Source organism: Phoxinus phoxinus (genome assembly GCF_949152265.1).
Source record: "Phoxinus phoxinus genome assembly, chromosome: 13".
NCBI classification, from domain to species: Eukaryota; Metazoa; Chordata; class Actinopteri; order Cypriniformes; family Leuciscidae; genus Phoxinus; species Phoxinus phoxinus.
This window is the reverse complement of record NC_136888.1, coordinates 19,697,815-19,723,385: the sequence shown is the minus strand read 5'-3', so window position 1 is coordinate 19,723,385 and position 25,571 is coordinate 19,697,815. Positions and strand designations below refer to the sequence as shown.

General features: G+C 38.3%; 3 protein-coding genes across 8 annotated transcripts in view; all 3 read right to left on the bottom strand.

Annotated features, from left to right (window-relative positions):
• LOC307009759 (uncharacterized protein) overlaps positions 1 to 12,946 on the bottom strand; it is a 33,740-nt gene extending 20,794 nt beyond the window's left edge. The window contains exons 1-3 of the mRNA XM_079633815.1: positions 12,767 to 12,946; positions 12,065 to 12,170; positions 11,852 to 11,898 (exon numbers count right to left, since the gene is read on the bottom strand). Coding sequence (XP_079489941.1) covers positions 11,852 to 11,898; positions 12,065 to 12,131 — 114 coding nt within the window. The 5' untranslated portion in view covers positions 12,132 to 12,170; positions 12,767 to 12,946. The remainder of the gene's footprint in view (positions 1 to 11,851; positions 11,899 to 12,064; positions 12,171 to 12,766) is intronic.
• Positions 1,832 to 11,839, bottom strand: LOC307009750 (uncharacterized protein). The gene is made up of 17 exons (XM_079633797.1): positions 11,449 to 11,839; positions 9,110 to 9,540; positions 8,822 to 8,927; positions 8,340 to 8,557; positions 7,916 to 8,047; positions 7,576 to 7,743; positions 7,342 to 7,478; positions 6,840 to 6,951; positions 6,662 to 6,742; positions 5,684 to 5,864; positions 5,459 to 5,548; positions 4,519 to 4,596; positions 4,270 to 4,330; positions 3,387 to 3,428; positions 3,116 to 3,303; positions 2,815 to 2,999; positions 1,832 to 2,666 (listed from the first exon to the last, which is right to left on the bottom strand). Exons 1-17 carry the CDS (start codon positions 11,489 to 11,491, stop codon positions 2,277 to 2,279), a joined length of 2,643 nt encoding a protein of 880 aa, XP_079489923.1. The 5' UTR covers positions 11,492 to 11,839; the 3' UTR covers positions 1,832 to 2,276.
• A 3,783-nt stretch (positions 12,947 to 16,729) lies between the features above and the next one.
• The window catches only part of xpo1b (exportin 1 b), a gene marked incomplete at its 5' end in the record, with an annotated part of 19,658 nt that continues 10,816 nt past the window's right edge, over positions 16,730 to 25,571 (bottom strand). For 4 of the 6 annotated variants that reach the window (XM_079633793.1, XM_079633794.1, XM_079633796.1 and 1 more), the window contains 17 exons: positions 16,734 to 18,185; positions 18,567 to 18,663; positions 19,129 to 19,288; positions 19,973 to 20,107; positions 20,215 to 20,383; positions 20,535 to 20,729; positions 21,822 to 21,928; positions 22,427 to 22,610; positions 22,721 to 22,855; positions 22,987 to 23,150; positions 23,416 to 23,572; positions 23,655 to 23,836; positions 23,929 to 24,067; positions 24,151 to 24,348; positions 24,445 to 24,603; positions 24,698 to 24,826; positions 25,203 to 25,322. In XM_079633793.1, the coding sequence (XP_079489919.1) occupies positions 18,039 to 18,185; positions 18,567 to 18,663; positions 19,129 to 19,288; positions 19,973 to 20,107; positions 20,215 to 20,383; positions 20,535 to 20,729; positions 21,822 to 21,928; positions 22,427 to 22,610; positions 22,721 to 22,855; positions 22,987 to 23,150; positions 23,416 to 23,572; positions 23,655 to 23,836; positions 23,929 to 24,067; positions 24,151 to 24,348; positions 24,445 to 24,603; positions 24,698 to 24,826; positions 25,203 to 25,322 (2,577 nt within the window). In that variant the 3' untranslated portion in view covers positions 16,734 to 18,038. Of the gene's footprint in view, positions 18,186 to 18,566; positions 18,664 to 19,128; positions 19,289 to 19,972; positions 20,108 to 20,214; positions 20,384 to 20,534; positions 20,730 to 21,821; positions 21,929 to 22,426; positions 22,611 to 22,720; positions 22,856 to 22,986; positions 23,151 to 23,415; positions 23,573 to 23,654; positions 23,837 to 23,928; positions 24,068 to 24,150; positions 24,349 to 24,444; positions 24,604 to 24,697; positions 24,827 to 25,202; positions 25,323 to 25,571 lie in introns of all 6 variants that reach the window. The other 2 variants (XM_079633792.1, XM_079633791.1) reach the window with 1 other exon arrangement.

Below are 25,571 nucleotides of genomic sequence, written 5' to 3'. Positions count from 1 at the left end.
GGGTTAGGTTAGGGTTAGACACTTAGTTGTGATGGGTTAGGTTAGGGTTAGACACTTAGTTGTGATGGGTTAGGTTAGGGTTAGACACTTAGTTGTGATGGGTTAGGTTAGGGTTAGACACTTAGTTGTGATGGGTTAGGGTTAGGCACTTAGTTGTGATGGGTTAGGTTAGGGTTAGACACTTAGTTGTGATGGGTTAGGGTTAGGCACTTAGTTGTGATGGGTTAGGTTAGGGTTAGGCACTTAGTTGTGATGGGTTAGGTTAGGGTTAGGCACTTAGTTGTGATGGGTTAGGTTAGGGTTAGGCACTTAGTTGTGATGGGTTAGGTTAGGGTTAGGCACTTAGTTGTGATGGGTTAGGTTAGGGTTAGACACTTAGTTGTGATGGGTTAGGTTAGGGTTAGACACTTAGTTGTGATGGGTTAGGTTAGGGTTAGGCACTTAGTTGTGATGGGTTAGGTTAGGGTTAGGCACTTAGTTGTGATGGGTTAGGTTAGGGTTAGGCACTTAGTTGTGATGGGTTAGGTTAGGGTTAGGCACTTAGTTGTGATGGGTTAGGTTAGGGTTAGGCACTTAGTTGTGATGGGTTAGGTTAGGGTTAGGCACTTAGTTGTGATGGGTAAGGTTCGGGTTAGGCACTTAGTTGTGATGGCCCATGGTAAGGTTAAGGTTTCGGGTTAGGCACTTAGTTGTGATGGAAGGTTAGGGTTAGGGTTCGGCACTTAGTTGTGATGGGTAAGGTTAGGGTAAGCGGCTAGGCATTGTGTCAATGAATGTCCACATAAAGATAGATGTACAACAATGTGTGTGTGTGTGTGAGTGTGTGTACTGTATGTGTGTGTGTGGACCAGGTATTCCTCATGTTGTGGGGTTGTACATTTGTTTACACAGGCAGAAACAAACAAAAATCTTCATTATATATGGGCTACTCTTATTGAGCCTTCAAAGTGCTCTCTGAAACTACACCCGGGCATGGCTTGTGTACATGAAATGATAAAATTACAACTTTGTTGTAGAGCTAAACCAAATACATTGTTAGAAAGGTCTTGACCTGTAGAGTAACATATGCAAGTATTTAGATTCTACATGGCTCCTGTTTTGAAATACTGACCTTTAAACATCACCTTGTATTATTTATAATGTATTAATTATACATTTAAAATCTGATTACATAGATGTGTTTAAAATACCCCTAAACTCCTCACTGTACTCTCAACTCACTATTTACAACCTCCAATTCTAAGAAAAACACTAATGTTTAAAAAACTACAATTCCCTATAGGTAAGCAATGCAACTTGATACAAATCGGCACTACAGTTGTAGTTTTTCTTTTTTTGCAAAGTAGGGTTGTAAATTAGGGTTGTAAAATGATCTACTGACCATATCAAATATCTAGTACAGCCAAACTATTAATTACACTGCATCTAGATTACCTAGGTTAAGAAAATGTAAATATGTTGATTTATAAGATTGTTTAGCCGAAATAGGATTAGAACCCGTAAATCCCGCCCACAACACAATGCACTTGTTTCTGATTTCTCAGAATCGAAGGAGAAATTATTAGAAGTGTTAACCTTAACATGAAAATATCATGTTGAGTTATCAAGAAGAACCTACTGTATGTGGCACACTGTCTGGAGGATTATGACATGATTTATTGTATGTCATTTATTAAGTAAATTACTTTTTATTGACTGTAGGTGTGCTGTGAATAAGTGATATGACAATGGCTGAAAATATGGCTATTACTCATTATGTGAAAGTTGTATTGTAGAGTCAATACACCTGCATGTTCCCTTTTAGTTTTACAAAGATAGTTGCTTAAGAAGATTCAAGATTCAATACTTTATTGTCATTTCAACTCAGTCAAAGGGGATTTTGTTTAGTGAGCTCAAAAAAATTAAAAATCTTACACATTGAACACATTTAAATAAATAAGTAATATCACAATATGGTGTTTTATATTATTTTCACATACCGGTAATATAATGATATTATACAACATTGGAAATGTAAATCTCCTGTGTTCACAGGAAGGTTGAACTCAGCACCAGGTGAAAGACAGACTGTTAACAGAGATCAGGATCATTTCTTTGGATTCAAAAAGTGTATGAAGTGCTTGTACACAGCAGCCTAATAACAGGTTTGAATATACAGTCTGAGGATTTTAGGCCAGTTGGGACTTTTATTCTCCTGAGAAGGAGAAAACTTTGTAAATAATACTGAGAACCTTTGTAAATTAAGGCCCTGTCCTGTCATACCAGTGCTTACAATCCTAGCTATCATTGTCATCCTCAGTGTCATCCTCATCATTATCACCATCATCATTGTATACCAGTGTCTGTATGCTTGACATGGGGAGGGCCTGACACAAGTACAGGTTGTCTACAGGAACAATGTCTGGTACATGTGGGTGAAACATCACAGTGGCTTGATGTTGTTTTCTTTCCAGCTGTTGGAGGCGTTGGATGAGAGCAGCTTTTGCACCAGGCTGATCTGTCTCTTTGATGGCAGAGCACAGAAAGGCATGCTGCTGATGGAGATGTTCAGTTACAGTTCTCATTTCCTGGTATAGCATGCGCTTTTCCTCAGCTGCTCGAGTCTTCATATGTAAGGCATCAATCCCTCTCCTTTTTAGACTCTTCGAAACATTATCTTCTTCAATCTGGAAGACAAAAGAAATAAAAAGTGCTAAGTCTTGTTACCAGGTGGTTTCTAAAATGATGGGCAGGTAGTTGTGGTTAGTAAACAGTTGTCAGATTGTTTCTAGAGTGACTGCTGTGTGGTTACTAGGGTTAGGTAACTATACTTACAGTGTCATCAAAGCAGAAGTAGACATGCCAAGAGGGATCGCATGCTTCCTGAAAATCAATTGTTGCAGGGAAGATGCTCATCTGCGGTGGCCACTGAATGCTGTTGTATTCTTTTATTGCCTGTCTCATTCTCTTGTTGGAGCTGGCTACCTGCTTGGACAGTCTAATGGCAATGCCTTGCCCATCTGTAGCAAAGTTAGGAAACACGCATGCAGATAAATATATTTATTAGTTTGTATTATGGTCCTTTTCAAAGTTGATCATAATATCTTTATGTCTCCTCTTATCCACAGTTCTTTACCTGGATATCTTTTTTTCAGATGGAGGAGGACTGCTCTCTCCCTTGATTCAGTTCTAGCCTTGCAGATTAGTTGGCCTCTGAGCTCACGGTCAACATCTTTAAGGGTAGCCTGGAAGTCTGAATCAGATTCTTGCCATCTTCTCCCAATCCGGTGTTTTTTCTCCATGTTCAGCAAAGAGTCCTCAATTCTACAATGGTCAGCAAATAAATCGTATGAATTGTTATTGACAAACTTGCTCAGGAAGTGACAGACAGATTACTGCTAACTTACTCTGTTTCACACTCCATGTATGACTCCCCACGAGTGCCAGATCTATATAAAAACACACACAGCACAAATATTCAGTAGCTACCAAGCATTACTGTTGTAATAGTTCTGTCAGGTCCATAAAGTCAAGAACACAGACAATAAAAATGACTATAATTTGTATTGAATAAATTGCAATTCGAGTTGATAAATCAGAATAAAATTTGGCGGTATGGCTCTGTTCAGGGAGTCCTCTGACCTTTCATGAGCACCATGAAATAGCAGAGAGTCAGAGGACAGCAGCAGCATAAGGGAACGCTCACACAGTTTAGGACTGGGAAAGCTAAATTATTCCCCCGTGAACAGAGCAGGCAGCAATGACATAAGCAAATGCCATGTTATACACGACAAGGAGGAGCAGGGGAGGTGGCGGGCAGCAGCAAAGCGAGCAGCGAGCAAGTAGACAGACACAAACTGAAGTGCTTTAAATAGGGCGCCCTGTTTGAGCGAGCCATTTAGCTTCGAGGCGAGTTAACCAGCTAATGCAGCTCAGCTGGAGCAGAATCAGCTGATGAGGCTGTGTTGTTAGCAAATAGCGATGCAGCATCTTGACTACCTGGCCTGCCCTAACTGATGCTGACGCTCAATTACTATTACTATAATAGTAGTATTATATATACTATTATATATATATATATATATACGTTATAAGAAAGGCCTTGGTGATAATTGATTACTAATCACAACATATTAAATTACTCCAGTATTATAGCAACTCTTAATTTATAACCATTGTGAGAGTTTCCTTTAAAACTATGCCGTTACTGTAATCACACCTAGGCTTCCATGTTGAAGCGCATTAGCAGGGCACTTAAAGAAGGCTGTAATAAACACATTGAATTCTTACTTGAACTTGTAGAACTGAATCAGCTTGATGATGTAGTCCCTTTTCCATTTACAGACAGTGTCTGGAAAACAAATAAAGACATTACTACTTCTCTAATAAAGTGCTTAATTTCATGTAATTGTAATGTACTGTATTTCATTACTGTACACGAAAAGGTAATTATAACATATTTGCAATATTATTTGCTAATACTATTCATGACCTTCATACAGTATTCAAGACATTCACACATTCACTTCAGTTGTTTACTTATTGGTTTCTGTTTCTGTTGGGCTAGCTCCATCTCCCTTTTCTTCCATTTCTCCATGTCTTCTTCAGAAACCAACACTAGAAAACAAAAATAACAGGAAACAAGACAAAATCAATAGCACATACTCTGTGCTAAATGCACTTAAAGAGTTTTACCGTTTTCATATCCATTCAGCCAATCTCTGGCTCTGGCGGTAGCACTTTTAGCATAGCTTAGCATAGATCATTGAATCTGATTAGACCATTAGCATCTCTCTCAAAACAATGACCAAAGTGTTTTTAAAACTTGACTCTTCCGTAGTAACATCGTGTACTAAGACCGACAGACAATGAAAAGTTGCGATTTTCTAGTCGTGTATGGCTAGGAACTACTCTCATTCCTGCGTAATAATCAAGGAACTGCTGCCTTACATGGGTGTAGCAGGAACTGCAATGATATTACGCAGTGCAAACACAAACTTAGTGCCGGTCACGTTGGAAGTTATCTAGCTGGGGATTGGCTGGGGACTATTTTCAGGTGCTATGTAATATCATTGCACCTGCTGCACCCGTGGTACGGCAGCACAGTTCCTTGATTATTACGCAGCAATGAGAATATAGTTCCTAGCCATATCGGCCTACTTGTAACTTGTCATTTTCTGTTGGTCTTAGTACACAATGTAACTACGGAAGAGTCAAGTTTTAAATAGGAAAAATTTCAACACTTTGGTCATTGTTTTGAGAGAGATGCTAATGTTCTAATCAGATTCAATTATCTATGCTAAGCTATGCTAAAAGTGCTACCGCCAGACCTGGAGCTTGGCTGAATGGATACGAAAACGGTAAAACTGAACTGTTTAACTCTGGGGGAGTTGTAAAGTGAGCCTATTTCCAAAAAAAGTCTACAATTCTACAAGTCTACAATTCTCCCAAATACCTATTTCTTATGTGTATTGTTTACCTGGTGCCTCTCTGATGACAGATGAGATGTCTTCTTGAGCGAGAATCATTATTTTCTCTGCTTTGTCTAGTCTTTGCAGGAGCTGCATCTCTGCAAAGACAGTTTAGTAGACTTATACTGACCAATTTGGGAGTGATCAGCTTCACTCCAGAAAATATAAAATGTATAAACAATGAACCACCAGCACATAATTTTGACAGGTTATGCATCAGACAGTGAACAAACCTAGGTCAGTTGATTTCCTCCGTCCATAATGCAAAAGGGCATCAGTCAACAGGTCTAGGCGGTGAGATGGAGTCATCTCCTTTGTGACTCTGGCAAATCTTCGGAGAAAAGACCACAGCCTTTCCATTCCTTCCCCGTCTGTGAGCCCAAACCCTTCGAGCCGCCTAGTGCTGTACTTGATCTGTGATTAAAGGAAAGTGGTAGAATATCACAGACACTGACACTGAGCATGATCCTACTACAGTGGAAATTGCTTATAGTGATCACGGTTTCAGTGATCAACCACTTATATGGATCAAAAAGCTTGGGACAGAATCATTCCTATAGGAATGATGTGTAAAATAATTTTTTATAGTAATCAAGTAGTCCGCTTACTGTGTTCATATTGTGTGTGTTTGGTGTGTGTGTGTGTACGTGCACTTGCTATGCGCAGTTACGGGCCATGTGATGTTTTCCTCTACTCACACTGCTGTGGTCTACGAAGTTATTTTGCCCTACTATTCCTGCTCTTATTGCTTTTTTGGGACTTTTATGGTGTATCATCCCAGATCTCTCACAGCAGAAAGTAGTACGTGAGTGCAGTGTTATGCTTTCACCTTGACCATTCAGCAGGAGAGGGCCTAGGTGTAGCTTATATTATTTTATATTACATTTTATTACTTTATATTCATGTAATAATTGTACAAATTAGATAGTAATCTGCATAAAACATAAAGAAAATAGCATAAAACATCTGCTTATAGTGATTTGACCCAGACAGATGTGAGATAAGCGGTTTCCACTGTACTGTCCTAAACAGTGCATCTCTGAAACAAGTTTAGACAAACACCAGGTAGGAAAAATGCTAGATTAAAGATTACTTTTAGGCACATCTACTTAATTTCAGATGTGCAGTTGATAGACAGGAAATGGAGGCCAAACAGGGAGTGAATGATGTATGACACAGGTCCTGATGTCTCTATAAAGTAAATTAATTACCTGGCAGGGCAATTTGTGTCCATAAACGTGAAATGCTGGTACGGCCAAGGAGATATTGTGTGGTATGCCCTCCCCTGATTTCTGATAGAACACAGTATGGCATAATTTTGAGTAAATGTGTCAAGGTCTTTTCTCAAAACAATAATTCAGGTTTACACAGAAAAAATAAAGTACTTACATTCAAATGTGAGGCAACAACACAGGCAATGTCATAGACTACTCGCAGGTGTATGTTCTTATCCTCACATTTCCGAAGTAGCTCATCGATGACATACAGTGGATAGGCTAATCTATTTCAACACAAATGTGAATGATGACACTTTTTGCTGAGGAAAAGTAAACAATAATTATACAAACAATCTCCAGCATCAAATTCAATACCTAAATAATCAATAAGGGCACTCAAAATGATCCAAAATGTTTTCATGGTTTCTTATAGTAGTGAAGATTATGAAAGGGTGGTAAAGTTCAAATTTGGTAATGTTTTAGAATCTCCCATATACATTCCATGAGGTTCATATTTGGTGACTGAAAATAAATAAATAATAATTTGGCTTATATGTTAGTGTTATGCTATTCTAAGCATTGTATGAATAGGTAGAATCAAACTGGGGAATTATCATTCTGGAACACTGGTTCAATAGTCAGAGATGTCAGTCACTACTGTGGCATAGACTTGCCGTTCTCCTTGGCTCATGTTCACAAACATTAGGGGCATTTCATGGCGACAAGAGGCTCCAAACACTCCTGTAACATCAAGCTTCTTTGCTTGTTTTTGTGACCTCAGCACGTTGCCAGCTTTGAAGTTACTGCAGTCCTAAAGATTTAAGGAAAACATAGATTTATGGGAGGAATAATGATCTTTTTTCACAAGTTTAATTAATATTCCATGAAATTCTGCAACTATGACTAACCTCGTGACGCTCTGAGCTGTCAAGATGTGATAGCAGGTATTCCTCTACAGCCTTTTCATCAACAAACATGCGGGTTCCATGTAATGGCTCAACTGCACTTGTACCTGAGCTTTGTTTCCTCACAAGGCCAAAGTTGGCATCCAATGTGACAATCATATCTCCATCCGCCTGGAAAACAAACACTTACAGTAATACTGGTTTTGTATCTGCACCAGGTTTATACATTTATACTATTACTATTTTATTATAATACTATATACAAAAATGAACTAAGTTTGCAGATATTAATTCTATGCCATTAGTTTAATCAAACAAGAACCACGCTGGAACTAGAACCAACCTTTGGACATGCTGGGCATATGGTTCCATCATCTAATTGTGGGCAAATATCGACCAAACTTCTTTGTCGGAAGTGGTGATGCCTAAAATGGGATATGGATTCTCCCACCAGAGCTCTGTAGAGTGTGTTAACCTAGGGATTAAGCAGAAGTTAGTGAAAACATTACTGTTTCGTATACTTACATCTGGTGATGGTGGTTTACTCAGAAGTTGTTATTTTATAGGAAAATATCAAGAATACTTTTGCATGTAAAATCCTAGATGGTTCCATCAATTTTTACTTTTAGTTGTGATAATGATGTAGTACAATCAAGGAAGAAGGTGTAATTTTCACATCAATATGGACTCGTCAGTCTTTCACGACAGTAACTGAAATTTTCACTTAACAGACAAGAACTCAAACTGACCTCTGCAAACTGACTTACCTCTGCAAGTGTGAGGTTATTTTTCCAGCGCAGGGTGTTGCAAAAACCCTCTACAGAAACCTGACACTCCAGTGACAGACAAACAAAAAGCTCTAGCAGAGGGATGGAGAAGGCTGTCTGGGGCTTGTCGGCTGTTGCTGGCCAGAGCCCATATCTTAGCAGAGTGCAGGTTTCTGGTTCACACGCACACATGTTGACTGTGACGGTGCAGAGCCGTCCTGCCAAATATAAAGAGGAAAATAACATAAAAACATAACCTAGTACTACTATAGAGACTACCATATCAGCATAGACAAAATCACTTAAATGTGTCACCTATAATAACTTAATGTTTGTAATTATTGGAATCAGCAAACAACTTTTTTTCAAAATTGTATCACAAATTTGATTAATTCATTACTCCACATGTAATAGGATGGAATTCCTTAACCTGTCAAGAAAATTAAATACATTAAGATTTTGTATCAGGTAAAATGACAAACCTGTGCTGACAATGACCTTCATGTCCTTTGTGTACACAGCATGGGTGCCATGGCCTTCAGGTAAATATAGGAATAACCCCAGGGAGGATGGCTCATAGTAGACATTCTGTTAGAAAGATTGATAGCTCTAATGTTTTTAAAACAACAAACTTGTGACACTAACAGTTGATACTGCATAGTGCTAAAACAATTTGAAGTATGTAATGAATCTGTTGAAATAACTGTGAGTTTGCTGTCTGTATGCAAGTATAGCAATAGCAAAGTAAGACTGCATGCTATTGTTCTTACATTCCACTTTTCAGGAAGATGCAGTGAATTTCTGTGAGTCCTCTTCAGGCAAACCTCACAAAACACTGCAGTGGTGCTGCACTCAATGCACCTATAATCAGCATGTTCTAGGCAGACAATACACTGGGTAGTGATTGGTGCTGAACATTCAAACGACACCTTAAGCATGTCATCCTTGACTGCATCCCAGGCATGAAGCTCTCTCTTCTTTGCCTTACTGTATGCACTCTCAGAACAGCTTGGTGTCGCATCATCAGGTTCAGCCTGTTGAGATGTAATAGAAGGGTCGGAAGGGTGGGTCTGTTTGTAGTTGGGCTGGGGAAGACCTTGACTAAGGTAAGAAACCTTTGCAGGACCAGCGATAGTCCTCCTCACCACCTTAATTTTAACGTTCCTGAAACGTGTGGTCTTCTTAAGTGCTTTCCCCATATCTGAAATCAAAATATTTGGCAATTATTACATAAAGCAAAGTGCAACCCGTACTTCTTATCACAGCCTAAAAGACAGAAACACATCAGTGAAAATGGGATGCAGTCAGATTAGGGATATTTGGTGCGATAGATAGATAGATAGATAGATAGATAGATAGATAGATAGATAGATAGATAGATAGATAGATAGATAGATAGATAGATAGATAGACAGCTAGCTAGATAGCTAGATATAGAGATTGCAAGATAGATAGATAAATAGATAGATACACAGCTAGCTTGCTAGATATAGATAGATTAGATAAATAGATACGCAGCTAGCTATATAGATAGATAGATAGATAGATAGATGGATGATGGATGGATGGATGGATGGATGGATGGATAGATAGATAGATAGATACACAGCTAGCTATCAGTGAAAATGGGATGCAGTCAGATGAGGGATATTTGGTGCGATAGATAGATAGATAGATAGATAGATAGATAGATAGATAGATAGATAGATAGATAGATATAGAGATAGCTAGATATAGAGATTGCAAGATAGATAGATACACAGCTAGCTTGCTAGATATAGATAGGTTAGATAAATAGATACACAGCTAGCTATATAGATAGATAGATGGATGGATGGATGGATGGATAGACAGCTAGCTAGCTAGCTATATAGATAGATAGATAGATAGATAGATAGATAGATAGATAGATAGATAGATAGATAGATAGATAGATAGATAGATAGAGCTAGCTATCAGTGAAAATGGGATGCAGTCAGATGAGGGATATTTGGTGTGATAGATAGATAGATAGATAGATAGATAGATAGATAGATAGATAGATAGATAGATAGATATAGAGATTGCAAGATAGATATAGATACACAGCTAACTTGCTAGATATAGATAGATTAGATAAATAGATACACAGCTAGATAGATAAATAGATAGATGGATGGATAGATAGATAGATAGATAGATAGATAGATAGATAGATAGATAGATAGAGCTAGCTATCAGTGAAAATGGGATGCAGTCAGATGAGGGATATTTGGTGTGATAGATAGATAGATAAATAGATAGATAGATAGATAGATATAGAGATTGCAAGATAGATATAGATACACAGCTAACTTGCTAGATATAGATAGATTAGATAAATAGATACACAGCTAGATAGATAAATAGATAGATGGATGGATAGATAGATAGATAGATAGATAGATAGATAGATAGATATATAGATAGATAGATAGATAGATAGATAGATAGATAGATAGATAGATAGATAGATAGATAGATAGATAGATAGATAGATAGATAGATAGATGGATGGATGGATGGATGGATGGATGGATGGATGGATAGGATGTTAGATCCTAAGCTTCCTCGTGTGGGATCAAATCCAGACAAGCTTTGTTCAAACCCATATAACTTTATTTTACATTCTAGTCAAGATCCCAAGGTATCCAAACAGCAATAAAATACGTCTTGGGTTTGAATAATTCACTTAAGTCAATATGGGTAACGTTAGGCCTATGATATGGCTTCAGTGAAGCGTTATCATGGAGCATTTACATGCAATAAGCATGTCATTGTGTAAAAAGTCATTTTTACAGTTTAACTTTGCGTTTAACTAGAAACTAAATCGTCCCATTAGTTTCAAACGTAAAAACATGCTTATTAGCAACGTTAATGCTCACATAAAGCATGCAACGTTAACGTAACGACAGGCTAATAACGTAATACGGCCTTGCTATAACGTTAACGTTTGCAGACACACTTCGCAATACGGTTATCTCATGTCAACAATCATGTCACGCTATACGATTGTAACAGTTATTGGTTTCCATTATTGGCTAATTAAATGCAGTTTAAATGCTCAGTTTTATCATTTTAATGGTCTTACCTGAAAATATTAAGCTGGAAATATCGCAACGTTGCCGCGTCATCCAGTAGATTTCCCGATTACCGGCGAGCTGGATTTCTCTGGGATTGGATCTGGAGTCGTCTGTATTTGTCAGTGATTAACCATGTGGATGGATGATGACAGCCTTCTGAGCCTACCAGTAGTCCTTCTCTTGTATATTTGTGGGTGATTAACCATGTGGATGGATGATGACAGCCTTCTGAGCCTACCAGTAGTCCTTCTCTTGTATATTTGTGGGTGATTAACCATGTGGATGGATGATAACAGCCTTCTGAGCCTACTAGTAGGCGGAGGAGCCCCCTTCTGTCCCATATCTATGGGCTGATAACCGCTGATAACGCCCATTCAATCGAGTGATAACATTCGAAGCGGGTGCTTTGACGGAGGCTCTGGGTTCATCTAAAGAGACAGAATGTTCTGGTCTGCTCACTAAGGAATTAAAAAAATTGGGTTAAATATATAGCTTCGGAATGTTTGCATAAATAAAGATCAGAACAATGGGAAAAGCTAAACAAAACACAATTTCATGCAAACATCAGCATGTCCACTGCATAATAAACTCTGATATATGTGTGAGTGTATGTTGTCTTCTCACAGGCACACAGACGGACGACCACTCTGAAACTTTTCTCTGAGTTTAGGTTTTTATCTACCCCAGACATCCTCTTCCAATTTTTGGATTCTTATCCAGTGGATAAATGCTGTTATAGAGTAAAAAAAGATTAACATATGAATGCATAATTTGAATCATAAATAATAATTAAAGTCTACTGGAATGCAGTAAAAGCATGCTTTTTGGCCAAATATGATCACATAGGGGGGAAAAATAGTGCCATTTCTTTCTTTGAGACAGATCATCAGTATTGTTTTTTATATATATATAAAATAATAAATAAGAATAAGAACTTAATAAGAGAGAATGTAGCCTCTGAAGAAAATCTGAGTGGTGCTTGTATAGCGCCAAAACTAATAACAATAAGGGTATCACACATGATTCTTAAATCATTCAATTAACATTAAGCATTAACTAAACAATAAAAATATTAAGATTTAAACCGCAGTGGCTTCACGTAAGAACAATAAGCGAGCGAATATTCAAAAGTAGGCTATAATGAAAATAAGGCATTTATTAACTAATAAAACTTACTAATAAAACCACTTGATATTAATACAATTAAAATTATTTAGACTAGCCTATATAAAAATGTAGTTTGCTTATAAAGTTGATCCAACAATTGACGCGCTTAAAATTTTTATTTGAAAAACAATATGTGAGACAATCATTTGAAAGACCTACCTCTGTTCAACTGCTTCAGCTGTTTCTTTATGAAATCAAGACACAGTCTCTCCAGAGCACATTATTCCTGGAATAACATCCTTGGAATCCCATTTCAGATAAACAGCCCGTCTCTGTATAACTGCAAATATCTCACTCAGAGTGTTGCTGACATGTTTTTGTTTTAATACTTTGAAAGGTCCTGTTGTTCATCACTCCTCACCTCAGGTCGAGCGGATGAAAGTTGAATGGGCGTTTCGATGATCCACGCGCTCGCAGTGAGGCGCGTGAATGCTTTTGTGATGATTTGTCGCGAATTTTTTATTCAAACCAATACAAAAGACTGGAAACTGATAGAAAATGTATTTTAACTTTAGTAGCTATTGTAGTCGGTATATTAGTAGTTATAGTAGCCTAGTTTAAAGGGATAGATCACCTCAAATGTTTTTGTTTTTTTCATATAGGCTAGGCCTATGGAAATGAATGGGGCCCTGTTTGGTTAACAATCTTTTTCAAAATATCTTCTTTTGTGTTCAGCTGAAGAAAAAATCATACAGGTTTGGGACAACTTGAGGGCGAGTAAATGATGACAGGATTAACATTTTGGGGTCAACTATCCCTTTAATATCGTAATGTAGCTATTCAATCGCCTCAATCAATAGCTTAATACTTACTTTAAAAATAAAAAAGACCACCAAAGCTGGTCAAGGTCACCAAACTATTTTCCAAGGCAGATCACCAAGAATCCATATAAAACCAACCAACCAGTTTAGACCAGAAAACTATCTTATGCTGGTCTAAGATGTACCAGCAAAAAAATGTTTTTTGCCTTTAAACAGCTAGCATATTTATCAATAAAGTAGCCTATGTTAAACCATACCACACTCTTTTACACCAGACGTTGCCGGAGCACCAGCCTGGAATTCTTGTGTGTGACTTGGCGTATGGCTGTTCCTCTTGACCCCTGTACCTCTCCTCCAGCAGTGTCCTTTACTGCTCCTTTACAATGTGCTTGTAGGAAGAATGTGCATAATAAAACTAAGTGTTTAAGCTTCTGATGCCCTATAGCAAACAATAGGATCGAGCCACACTTACCCAATGGGGGAAAAATATTTGATGTAACTCTAAAACACATATACTGCATTAATGTCAATACACTGTTACTAACCGAACAAATGAGGGATGAAGATGTCCTCTTAGTCTTAATAGTCTTGTATTTCGTATTGTACCCGGGATTGGTGAGAGAGACAAAGAGGGAGAAAGAGGAATGATGGGACACGGTTTAGTGCTGCCATTGCCAGCTGTGTCAGTGTCAAAGGGCAGAGATTCCTGATGCTCTGTATCTCAGTGTCTTGTGTCACTTCACCTGACATGTATGCTTTCCCTTGCTATAATGGGTAAAACTTGTATAATTTTATGAAGGTATAATCGTTAATATTAGGTCTCATTACTTTATGGTTAATAATATGAATGTATGTAAAATCAAGTTTAATATGAACTCTCACATTGTTTAAATCAAATTATTTTATATAAGACAAAACTAAAATAAATCATATTCTAATCTAGACCCAGAAAAGTCGTGTTATTTTTATACTTAGTAGCCTATGCCACACTCTAATATATTTGATCACATAGAATGTGTGAGTAAAAAAAAAAATCATTCTAAATCCTTATCCAGTGAACACAAATGACTGGAAAAATCATGTAAATGAATTGGTTAAAAAGATGAACGAACACTTGGGAATTCTGAAATTTAATTATTGTATGTGTTATGGACAATGATCCTTGGAGTAAAAAATGTTGAGAGCCACTGCTTTACAAGCAACTCACAGACTAAATAGTGCGAATCACACCTGTAGATGGCAGTATAAGCTTTGTTTATAATAGGCTACTAACTACACGAGCCAGTTCCGATTTATTTCTCAAGTTGTGACCCACATTGCACAGGAAGAATCATTCATCTTCTCTCAGAGTTTCTATGATTATGTAATAATAATGCCTCTTTATGCATCTGTTTTTGGAGCAAAATACATTTCACTCGTTGAGTGCGGCAGATGTGCTCAAGATCACACACACACACACACACACACACACACACACACACACACACACACACACACACACACACACACACACACACACACACACACACACACACACACACACACACACACACACACACACAATGAAGCATGTTTTACATAATTTAATTTAGTACATTATTTTATTAATCATGTATTGACAATGCAAGAGTCAATCACTATTCCAGCACTACCCAAAGACATTCAATGCATTTGGTCTGCACTCAATTCATGCACTCCCTCCCAACCATTCCCCTGATGAATCTTGACATTGTCTGGAATATGGCCATGATGTCTCCCTAGACGGTTGTTTAAGAAATAAAAAGCTACCACTCCATCCATTAGGATTAGAAGCCAAACATATAACATGCTTGAAACATAATAATCACTGCAATATAGATACAATCACAGACTCTTAAGCATTTGTCCATTTTAATCCAACCAGCGACTTTTGGGGGGGCACTGGGCAGTGTATAGCTATATATATACACGTGTATAAAATAAACTTAACATACTTTCAGAAATAAAATTCTTAACAGGTTTTGCTAAAAAACTAAGCTGCCTGTTTAAATGAGTAGGGGTTGTGGACTGGATTGACCTCTGAACAGCATTTCTGGAAGAAGTCGTAGGCCTACTGGAACCCCCCCAGACCGGATTCCGGTTGCAAAGTGGGTCAGGAGGAGAGAGCTCATCTTTCCTTGGGAGTGAATTTTATTGTAGGCAACTAACATGTCACACAAGCTCATAGGATATAGATTATTATAATACATCACAGAGCCAGTTAAAAAAATTCCAACCCAAGGTCTAGAATTTTCCGAGTTCTAGAACTTCAGTGGAATCCCAAGGGCTTCAGAACTTCACTTGAGCGTTTTCTGAAAGTTCTAGTCCCAAACACATTCCCTGGGAACTCCAGAGACTTGGTTGAATCATATCTCCAGAGCGGGCAAAAACAAACAGCAGTGATGCATTCAAACAACTGTCATGGCATGTCAAATGAGGCCTGCGTGCGTCTGCATATATATCACTCGTGAGAACACAAAATGAGATGCGATTCTTGGGATGTGCATATTAGAGTAGAACGATTCAAGGAAACTGCACCAGAGGAGAAACTCAACACTGTTCTTCCGTGCCAGTCACATCGCTCTCGAGATCTGTTCAAACAGAACTCAGTGGATGGCGAGGTTCATTTAAAGGAGAAGCATTAGTGAGGAAATGGATCTCAGCTGCTATCCGAGGTGGAGGCCGGGTAGGGTTTGGAAATGTGAGGTAACTCTCCCGAGGAGGTTGGGAGGTGATGGGCCTAAAGGGATAGTTCACTCATACATTCTGTTATTTACTCATCCTCAGGTCTTTCCAAACAAGTTTGACATCATTACTTCTGTGAAACATTGTTGTCATTAACTATTACTATTAAAAATATTTTTTGATAATAAAAAATAAAATAAAAATATTAGATGCAAAACTTAAACAAAATGATAATTGTTTATCATTTGATAAAGTTATAATTGTTTCCTATAGCAACTAACTGAAATATTTAAGTTGAAATTAAGTGAAGTTGACTACTAAAATGAAATAAAACTAAACAAAAACTAACACAAATTACAAACGTAGATAAAATTCTTAAAACCTAAACAAATTGAAAAAATAAAAATGAAAGCTAGTTAAAAACATTAATAAACACTATAATAATAATAATATATAAATAGTAATGATATTTTGAAGATTGCAGGGGCGGAGTCCAAACACTGCACCCCAGTGACTGATTGTAGACATTTTTTTTTCTGTTCTGCAGAAAGTGTACATTTTTTAAATTTGAAACTATCCCTGTAGTGTACTTCATATCTCCAGCTATTCTAATTTACCCAAAAGATAGTACAAACCCAAGAGAAATCAAGACAGAATTATAAAATTCTTCCAACTTTAATCAGTTCAAAAAGATTCACAACAAATGCAACACATATTAAATGGGAAATTCATCACTGATCATCAGTATTTGGATTGGTACATTCTACTTCCTAATGAGAATGTTGGCATTTCTCTGAATACAAATCTTGTGTTTTATTTGGACAGGACTTAAAGATAAAAATGAAAAATGCAAAAATACAAAATTAAATGTAAACTGAGATTTATTTTGCTCTAAGTAGTGTCCTGCAGCACTACAGCATGGTAAACAATGTAAATTAGTACAATTTGGAAAAACTCCAAAGCAGTCTCTGAGTGAGTTAACATGAGCAGTTATAAAGGTGTAGCCTACAAGAACCCATAAATATTTCAACCACTTTTTTAAACTTCAATTTAATGAAAGCTCACAAAAGGAGCAACCGTCCTCATTGAGGAAAACAAAAAACCTGATGTCGGCTTAGCGACAACACGCACGCACGCTCTCACACCCACAACAAAACAGGACGAAACATCTGTGTGTTCCCATGGTAGTAAAGATGCTGTACAGTGATGCTGATATGAACACATAGAGGGCTGCTGAACACTCAGACCGTGTAGAAAAAGCAAACGGAGCGCCACTTCGAAGTCCCACACACAACCACAGCAGCATCTATCAGACCGTTCAACTCAGCGACCTACTTCACATTCTGCTGAGAGCTACTTTAGTCCCGAACCACTTCTGGCTTCCCAACACACGCTGGCCAATGAGCACGCAGCACCTCTGCAAACTCACCAATCACAGACATTCACTGACATTCTCATTGGCTGGATCAGGTGCGCAGCTCATTGGCCCACACACTGACACTAGGTACCATCTACCCGCTGCCAGAACACATACAGCTCTCTGCAAACACGACAAACTGCACTCTGGTCTTTACATGATAATATACATAAACAAATACATGAGGAGGAAATCGAAGGGGAGAGGGGCAAAAGCGAGTTAATTGTACAGATGTGACACTTCATGCATCGTTTGGATTACAGTGACCAAACGTAAGCATTTAACAATGGAAAGGTAATACATAAAAGTGTGTATGAAACACGTACTATGCAAAAAGGGCCACTGGGTGACGGTATCGTTTACATATTGGCATTGTTTTGGTCAAGAGACAGCCAAGTGCAGAAATCGCCTCCTCACAGGAAGATCCTAAAGTACTCACACACGCACACACACACACTTATGAGAAAACACACAGGGGGCCCACAGAAGAGTAGCCACAACACCACTTTAGCTGTGTGTTTAGGAGTCAGCGGAGTGTGTGCATGCAAACTCAATCGCACATCTCCTCTGGTATTTCGTGAGGGTTGAGGATGCCAGGCACAGACATCTGCAGCTTGTGTTTTTCCTCCTGGGCCTGGCGCAGCGAAGCCTCTCTCTCCTCCAGAAACAGATCAGAGGTGTCCTCGCCTGCGAACTCCTGCAGGTACACAGAGAAACGGGTGAGCATTTAATGGGTTCTGCTTGCACTGACTGCTCTGCCAGGATGCTGTCAACTCTGCCGTAATCGCCCTCTCTCCATCTCACACAGCCTCTGTCCCTGTGCACTCCAGATGACCCATTTAGTTACACCATGCTTCACGATCCCTTAAAGGTCAAAGGGACAGCAAGCTTTCTCTCACACCATATCTATTTCCTAGATCCATGAACTCTCATCCACATTAGCCCTATTACTACTGATACCATAACAGATTTATTTGCCTATTACAAAGACAACACATTTCAATAACCATTATTGTGCTATTAACTATTATGGTTCTCAGTGTCCTTGTCTCAGTAGGATAAACTGCTTGCAGCTCACCTTGATCTGTACAAGGAAATCCCTCAAGTGTTCTTTGAATGCTGGGATGTCTTGGTTTAAACTGAACAGGCCAGTCACAAATACTTTCACCTGGGCACTACAAAGAAAAAGAAAACAAACATACAGTCAGAAAGGCAATACTAATAAAACTAGACAAACATAGTACTAAGCATTTCAAAAAGACATTTGCTGCTTGTGAGAAAAACTTTTATAATTATTCTCAGAGCAAGCTGTCTACTGAGAGAGAACAAGCTTATACCTAAGAGATATGTTGTGTAACATTTAACCTATTCCAAAGAGCAATCTACATATTTCTTTAATAAATACACGTTAAGACAACACCTGCCAAGAACATACAATGGCCCTAAATGTTTTAAAACGTCACATTTTCCATTACCTGTACATTACACAACAAAATATCAAACCATGTGACATTTATATTAAAGATATGACGCTACTGTAATTGTTTGTAAGTGACATTTCATGCAGTGCATCTCCAGATGCAGTCTTTGGAGTGCGCAAGTCAAACAAGTTGTGGAGCAGGAGTTTGAAGGATACTCACTCTTGTAAGTGGGGGAAAGCTGATTTGAGCAAGTTGGCCACATACTCCTGGATAAATCCTTGGTTGTTTACTGGGTTTGTGGGGTTCAGAGTTGCACTGATTTTTCCTTCCTCAACAAGGTTAAACATGTACGCCAAAATAGAAGCGTGCATGGTCAAACCTGGATGACAAATATGCAGAGGTTGAACAAACTGAGGTATTTACAGATTTAATCATGTCACTATAAAAAAAGTATGTTAATTTTATAATATAAATAACTAAAACAGATTCTATTAAGGATGAAGAAAAACAACAACGTTAAATTAGAAAATAAGTCATTTTAGAAATGTATATGACCTGTTAAATCATTAAATTGATTATTCCTGCACTATTTTAATGATTATGCTAGAAAAACCTTAAAGTCACCATGAAATAAAATGTTACAATTCGTATTTTTATATGTAATATTGTAGTGTTTATTATAAATGATTTATCTGTGCAATTCATTAATTTAAAAAAAATTCATGTACCCTTATAATCTCTAATCAAATACGTTATCCTTCTCTCCCCCCTCAAAACGACTTCTCTTTTGTTCTGGTCATGTGCTATGGCGCGAGGGCGTGGCAACTCCCCTCAAACCGTTAACTATGAGGAGCGCTAAATTAAAACCCTGCCCTCTATTTAATATTCCATTTCACTTGGAAATACGTCACAACACTGGAGAAAGTAGTTTGTAACTTCCGGTTAATGGGGACTTCAACACTCATGATTACTACATGGTTACACAGTGTTATATATATATATATATATATATATATATATATATATATAAATAAAGAGAAAAGGGAGGGTGGCCAGTACTGACCGGCTGTATGTGATGTATCCGTGACAACAGAGAAGATGTGTTGTAGGATGTCACAGAAGTATGTCTGATAGAAGCTCTGAGCTGCCGCCTCCTCCTGGGCCACGTTCTGCAGCAGCGTGTAGAGAATCTGAAGGCCTACGTGACATTTTTCATTGTTTTCATACAGTTGTTGTATGCATGTTATGATAAATGATAAGGGTAAGTCTGACATCTGGCTGTGATGAGTGCATCTGTGTTCTCACCAGTGTCTGCCACGTTTCTCATAGTGTGTTTAAAAGCCCATATAATGGAGTCAAGCACAAGCTTAAACTGGGCTGGTGGGATAGCCAGGAATGCTGGGAAACAGTGAGAGTTCACCGCCTGCAGCAGATAGAAGAAATGCGTCCGGTGTTCTGGGTATTCTTCAAAATCCTGAACAAAAATAAAGGATATTATGCACTTCACAATTCCAAACCATAGACAAATTTCAAAAACAGTCTGGTTTCAATAACTGACAATAGAATATTACATTTTTATCACACATATTTTTATCATGTTGATGGATAAAATAAGGGCAGCTTACTTTGTTGATCATGTTTAATGTGCACTCAAACACTGCATCAAATATCTGAGGGATCTCTCCAGTAATGTGTCCACCCAGTTTGTTTACGATTGTTGCCATGGTACTAAGCACTTCCGGTTCTCTTGCTGCTGGGACATTTCGCTGGTAATCAATGAGCACAGCATCCAACAGCGGAGGGACAAAGTTCTCCCCCACCTAGAGTATGAACAATAAACACATGCGCAGACAGGCTTAAAGGATGAGCGGTTAAGTGTGTGTTGTGTAAGGACAGCGCTAATCTGAACAAGTCCAAACTGACGGACCTGAAGCAGGTATAACAGAATTATCTGCACAGAGACAGAAATACTGGATCTATCAAGCGGACGACACAGAAAAGCCTCGAGCTGGACAAATAAAATCTCATGATGAAAAACGTCTAAAATCAAGATTTTAGTTTAAAAATTAGATGAATGCATAAGAGAAAGTTCATATCTTAGATCCTGTCACAATTTTTTTAATTGTTTTTATTTCTTGTCGTCAATAGAGTTGACGACAAGAAATAGGGCTCAGGTGTAGGGCTGTGTATCGCCAATAATCTGGCGACACGGTACCCATCCCGATACAGGGGTTACGATACGATATATTGCGAAACTGTAAGAAAGGCGGTATATTGCGATTCTGTATTTCGTGTTTTTTTAGGAATATTTTAGAAAAACTCTCAGATTCAATGTTTCCCAAGTATTGTATTTCAAATTTCAGTGCTGTACACCGTGGCTGGAGCAGGAATAATTATATCATAGCTGGGCTTACTAATGCTAGCGATGCACCCTTATGCTTTTCCACGTCACAGTTTGATTCTGTTTGGAGGAGCCCTACTGTGCAGTATCATGGTGTCGTATAGCCGCGCTGGACAATGCTGGTAAAATTACGCTACACTCTTGTTTACTGATCTGCTCCCCGCTGCGCTCTGCTCACATGCTCTGATAATAGCAGCTTTGTAGGACAATATATTATTTGGGGAACTGGTCTTTTAAATCTGATTTTGTTGCATAAAACTGAATAAAGAATAATATATTGATATTTAATTAATATATTTAATATATTTTCGGTCCAATTTTACTTTTAGTAAAAGTGTGGTTATTTTATTGGCTTGTATTTCCTAAATTCAGCATCATTAAAATGATTGAATATATTAATACAATTATATAAAAAGCACTAATTTAAAATAATAAATAAATAATTTTCTGTTTTGGCCCAGAATTTTCATCTCGGTGCATCCCTACCTAAAAGTTGTGATTTGTGTCTCACCATCTGTGGGTCATTGGACCGGCTGACCCAGCCTGAGATCAGCTTCAGAGTCTCTCTCTTCACAGTGCGCATGCTCCTGATGAGAGGCTGCTTTGTCACCATCTCACCTATAAAATCAAATAAACAGAGATAAACAAAGCACTTGTGGTTTTTGAGTGAAGTCTATTATATACAGTTTATGCCATGCATTATAGTATTCAGAGAAAGTCAGACTTTCTCATTAGTAAGATTTTTTTTAGGCAACTATTTAGTTAAACTTTACTCAGTCTGTTCTAGCTACAGTGCTATATTTAGCTGCTCAGACAGCCCTGTAATGGACCGCTGTTCACACACACACACACACACACACACACACACACACAGCGCTAAGCTCTGTGACAGCCTTTTGTCTTCCAGCTGAGCGAGTTTGTGTAATCAGACTGACTTCAGTTTAATGCTGATCTGTCACTCTGAGACAACCAACAGAGATGCATATACACGGAAAAATATACACATGAATATGGTAACTCTAGAATTAAACTAACTCCTTGTCTTAAACAAGTGCGCACACATATGATAAAATCTGAAAATTACAGAGAGATTTGATTGTCTAAAGAAAAACACACCGTTGGTCTGGATGGCAGCAGAGATGTTCTCACTGAGGCACTTGTATACATTGAGCATGTCCAGGTAGATGCGACCCAGCTGAATAACAAAAGGGTGTCCCACGGCTTTACACGCTCTGACGTTGGTCTTCAGGATGCTGCCCAACTGCTTCACTGTCTCCGGGTCCTTCAGGATGTCCACATTCTATAGCAGGATAACACCATAAATTTAAAGTTAGTCTTAAAAATGATTTAAAAAAAAGTTTCTTTTTTTGATTTAAACAAAATTTGATGTTTGAGAAAAAAAACACACACCTTGGTGGCCTGCTGAATGATGCTGTCCCACACCTGGTTAGGCAACAACATGTACTTCTCTATTAGGTGTTCCTGTACAGCCTGGTCGGTCTGTGCTCCAATCATATAGCCGACAGCCTCGTAAAATGTATGCACCTGCGAACAACAAATGGTTGCTCAAGTCCAGCAGAGCTGCAAGAACTTCTCAAATGTTATACATTTCTAAAGCATAATGAGTCAGTTACACATAGAGCAGGCTAACTGAGACAGATTGGGTTATTTGATACCTGCTGGGGCTGCAGGTCACAGATGATGGTGTTGATGTTGTTGAGGATCTCATCAATGAAGGGCATCACCTCTCCCACCTGCACCTGCACAAAATGCCTCCTGCACTTCTGAGCTATCTTTATGAACGTGTCACACGCCATGTCCTGAACTCCATCATGGGTTTCTGAGAAGAATAAATAGTCAAATATAACTGTAAAAGAATTGATGTAATCGTGTGTTTTTAAATCAAGCTAAAATTAGAAGCTCAACTTTATTTATTATTACCGAGCTGCTCCATAAATGACTGCAATGCAGCATCTGCAGTGTATGTGTAATCAAATCTGACATCAAAGCTGCTTTTATTTAAAAATCAGACCAAAAGGTATCACAGCTGTATACAGATGCAAATATTTGATTCTATTCTAAGGCTCAAAGCATTTGCGACTCACCATGCATAAACTCAAACAATTTATTGACAACAGTCTTCAGGAATTTCCAGTGCGCACGTAGGAACCGTGGGTACTGGCCAACAATGTACATGATGTTGGAGGCAATGATGGCCTTGTTATCCTTGCCTCTCTTCTGCTCACATAGACCCAGCAGGTCCTGTAGATGACATGGGAACAATATTATGGTTCTTATTTTTCATTACAAGACTTTACATCTTTGCACTTTAAGATTTCCGCACCTTTATGACAGTGACGAGAAACCGCTTCTCATCCTCTTCATGCATGGCTCCACTGATGGAACCAATAGCCCAGCATAGCGTGTTCAGGTTCTTCCAGGACCACTCTGTACCATTCACCTGATTATGAAGCTTTTCTGTCATAATACGCTCTGTGTCGGCATAATCCAGATGGGTAAGATAGACTGCAGAGAGAGAAATATGAAAACACTTATAATAAACACAGACTAGTAGGCAAAAAATCTGTATACATAGTACAAAGGAGCATAGCACTCACCAAGCGTCTCCCTCATGTTCTTGTAGAGGTTGATGGAATCTGTATCCTTCATGAACTCTCGAACCACCTCGCCTTGATCGTTCTCCACCACCAGCACTTCCTCTGGCTTGGCCATGCGGCTCACCATCAACAAACGCACCTGCAAAACAGTAACAGAAAAACCCTTATTGTTTCTACCTAAAATTTTTAATTTCATCTTGAATTTCTTGTATGTGAGCTAACCTTAGACAGCACAGGTAGGTAGAGCTGTCTGCGGGGCGGTACATCAAAGTGTTGGCTGCCTGAGAGTAGGGGAGATGTGGACGTTGAGAAAGGACTCTCTCTGTACAGCTCAGCTGCAAGGTGGTTCCAGTACTCCAAACAGATCTTAAAGATCTCGGTCTCCTCCACCTCTGACACCAGCAACATGTAATGTAGAGCCTAAGCAAAACAACAAACAGGGTCTTAACACAATGGCATCTAAACAGCAAACAGACTGAGGTTGATTCTCCATAAGCAAGTTCAGTCTGTGCATACCTCCATAAGCGTCTCTCTGATGTTCAATCTCTTTTCTATCAGCTGTCCGTGCTCTTTGAGGAAGGTGCAGAGGAAAAGGCTGAGGTTCTGAATAAAGTTTTGCTCATCATCTTTACCATTTGCATACGCCAGCCGGATGTTGGTGTTCAGTGGAAGCATCTTCAACACACAAGTGAGAAAGAGAATATCAGACTAGCCCAAGACCATGGGTATATGGGAATTTTGCTTCGATTTAAACCAGAGAGGAGGTTACCTGTTTGAGCTGCATCATGGTCAGAGTGAAGAGACTGACAAACTGCTCTTCGTACTGGCTGACACTGACTCCTGCTATTTCAGTCAAGCACTTCAGTGTCACGTTGCGAAACATCGGCACGTTTAAAAACTACAAATCAACCCAACAGAGAAGAGGGGTCAACAATTACCTCAAAGACCACTGCTTCTAGGTGTGAAATACAATCTTTGGTGTTGTTATTGCATGAATCTATTTAACTGTACGGTTTCATTGTACAAAAAATAAATAAATACCGGTACATGCACTATAAATATAGTTATTACACTATTGTCTGGAACACTTCATTCTGATTGGTCAATTGATGCATGTTGCAGCCCAATATTGCTTTTTTTTTTTTTCAATAAAAGACTGTTGGTTTATACGAGTTACTTATGAGTAAAGGTAAAAATTAAGTCATCTATCAAACAACTATATTCCTAGTTCTTCACAAAGTCTGTAAGAGTAATAAAACCTTTAGATATGTTACCTTGTACACCAGAGTACTGATGAGTTTAGTTTCAAAGATATAGCCCAAGGGAATCCAGTTGAGAAACCTTAGCAGAGTCTCCAAGGTAGCATGCACAAGTGGGGCATTCTGGGAATTTTCCTAAAAAATTTAGAATATTTTTGTTTTTTCAAGCCAATAAAAACTCAGCCATTAACATGGGTTTTATGCATATGCAAATGTTCAATTTTAAAATGTTATTCCTGTGACATTAAAATTAGAGATTTATTTTGAGGTATGAGAATTATGCTGCCACATCACAAATTAAAAACACTAGATAGTTAGTTCATCATTTAATACTTAACTAGAAAAGCTGAAAAATAATTAAGAGTGTTTAAATGATTAAGCGAA

What these genes read in the sequence shown, in the direction of transcription:
- LOC307009750 (XM_079633797.1), bottom strand. Translation starts at nt 11,491, where the DNA reads ATGACGCGGCAACGTTGCGATATTTCCAGCTTAATATTTTCAG. An exon ending in TTCCAGCTTAATATTTTCAG is followed by an intron (nt 9,541 to 11,448) that starts GTAAGACCATTA and finishes TTTTGATTTCAG; the next exon opens with ATATGGGGAAAGCACTTAAG. An exon ending in GAAGGTCATTGTCAGCACAG is followed by an intron (nt 8,558 to 8,821) that starts GTTTGTCATTTT and finishes TATATTTGGCAG; the next exon opens with GACGGCTCTGCACCGTCACA.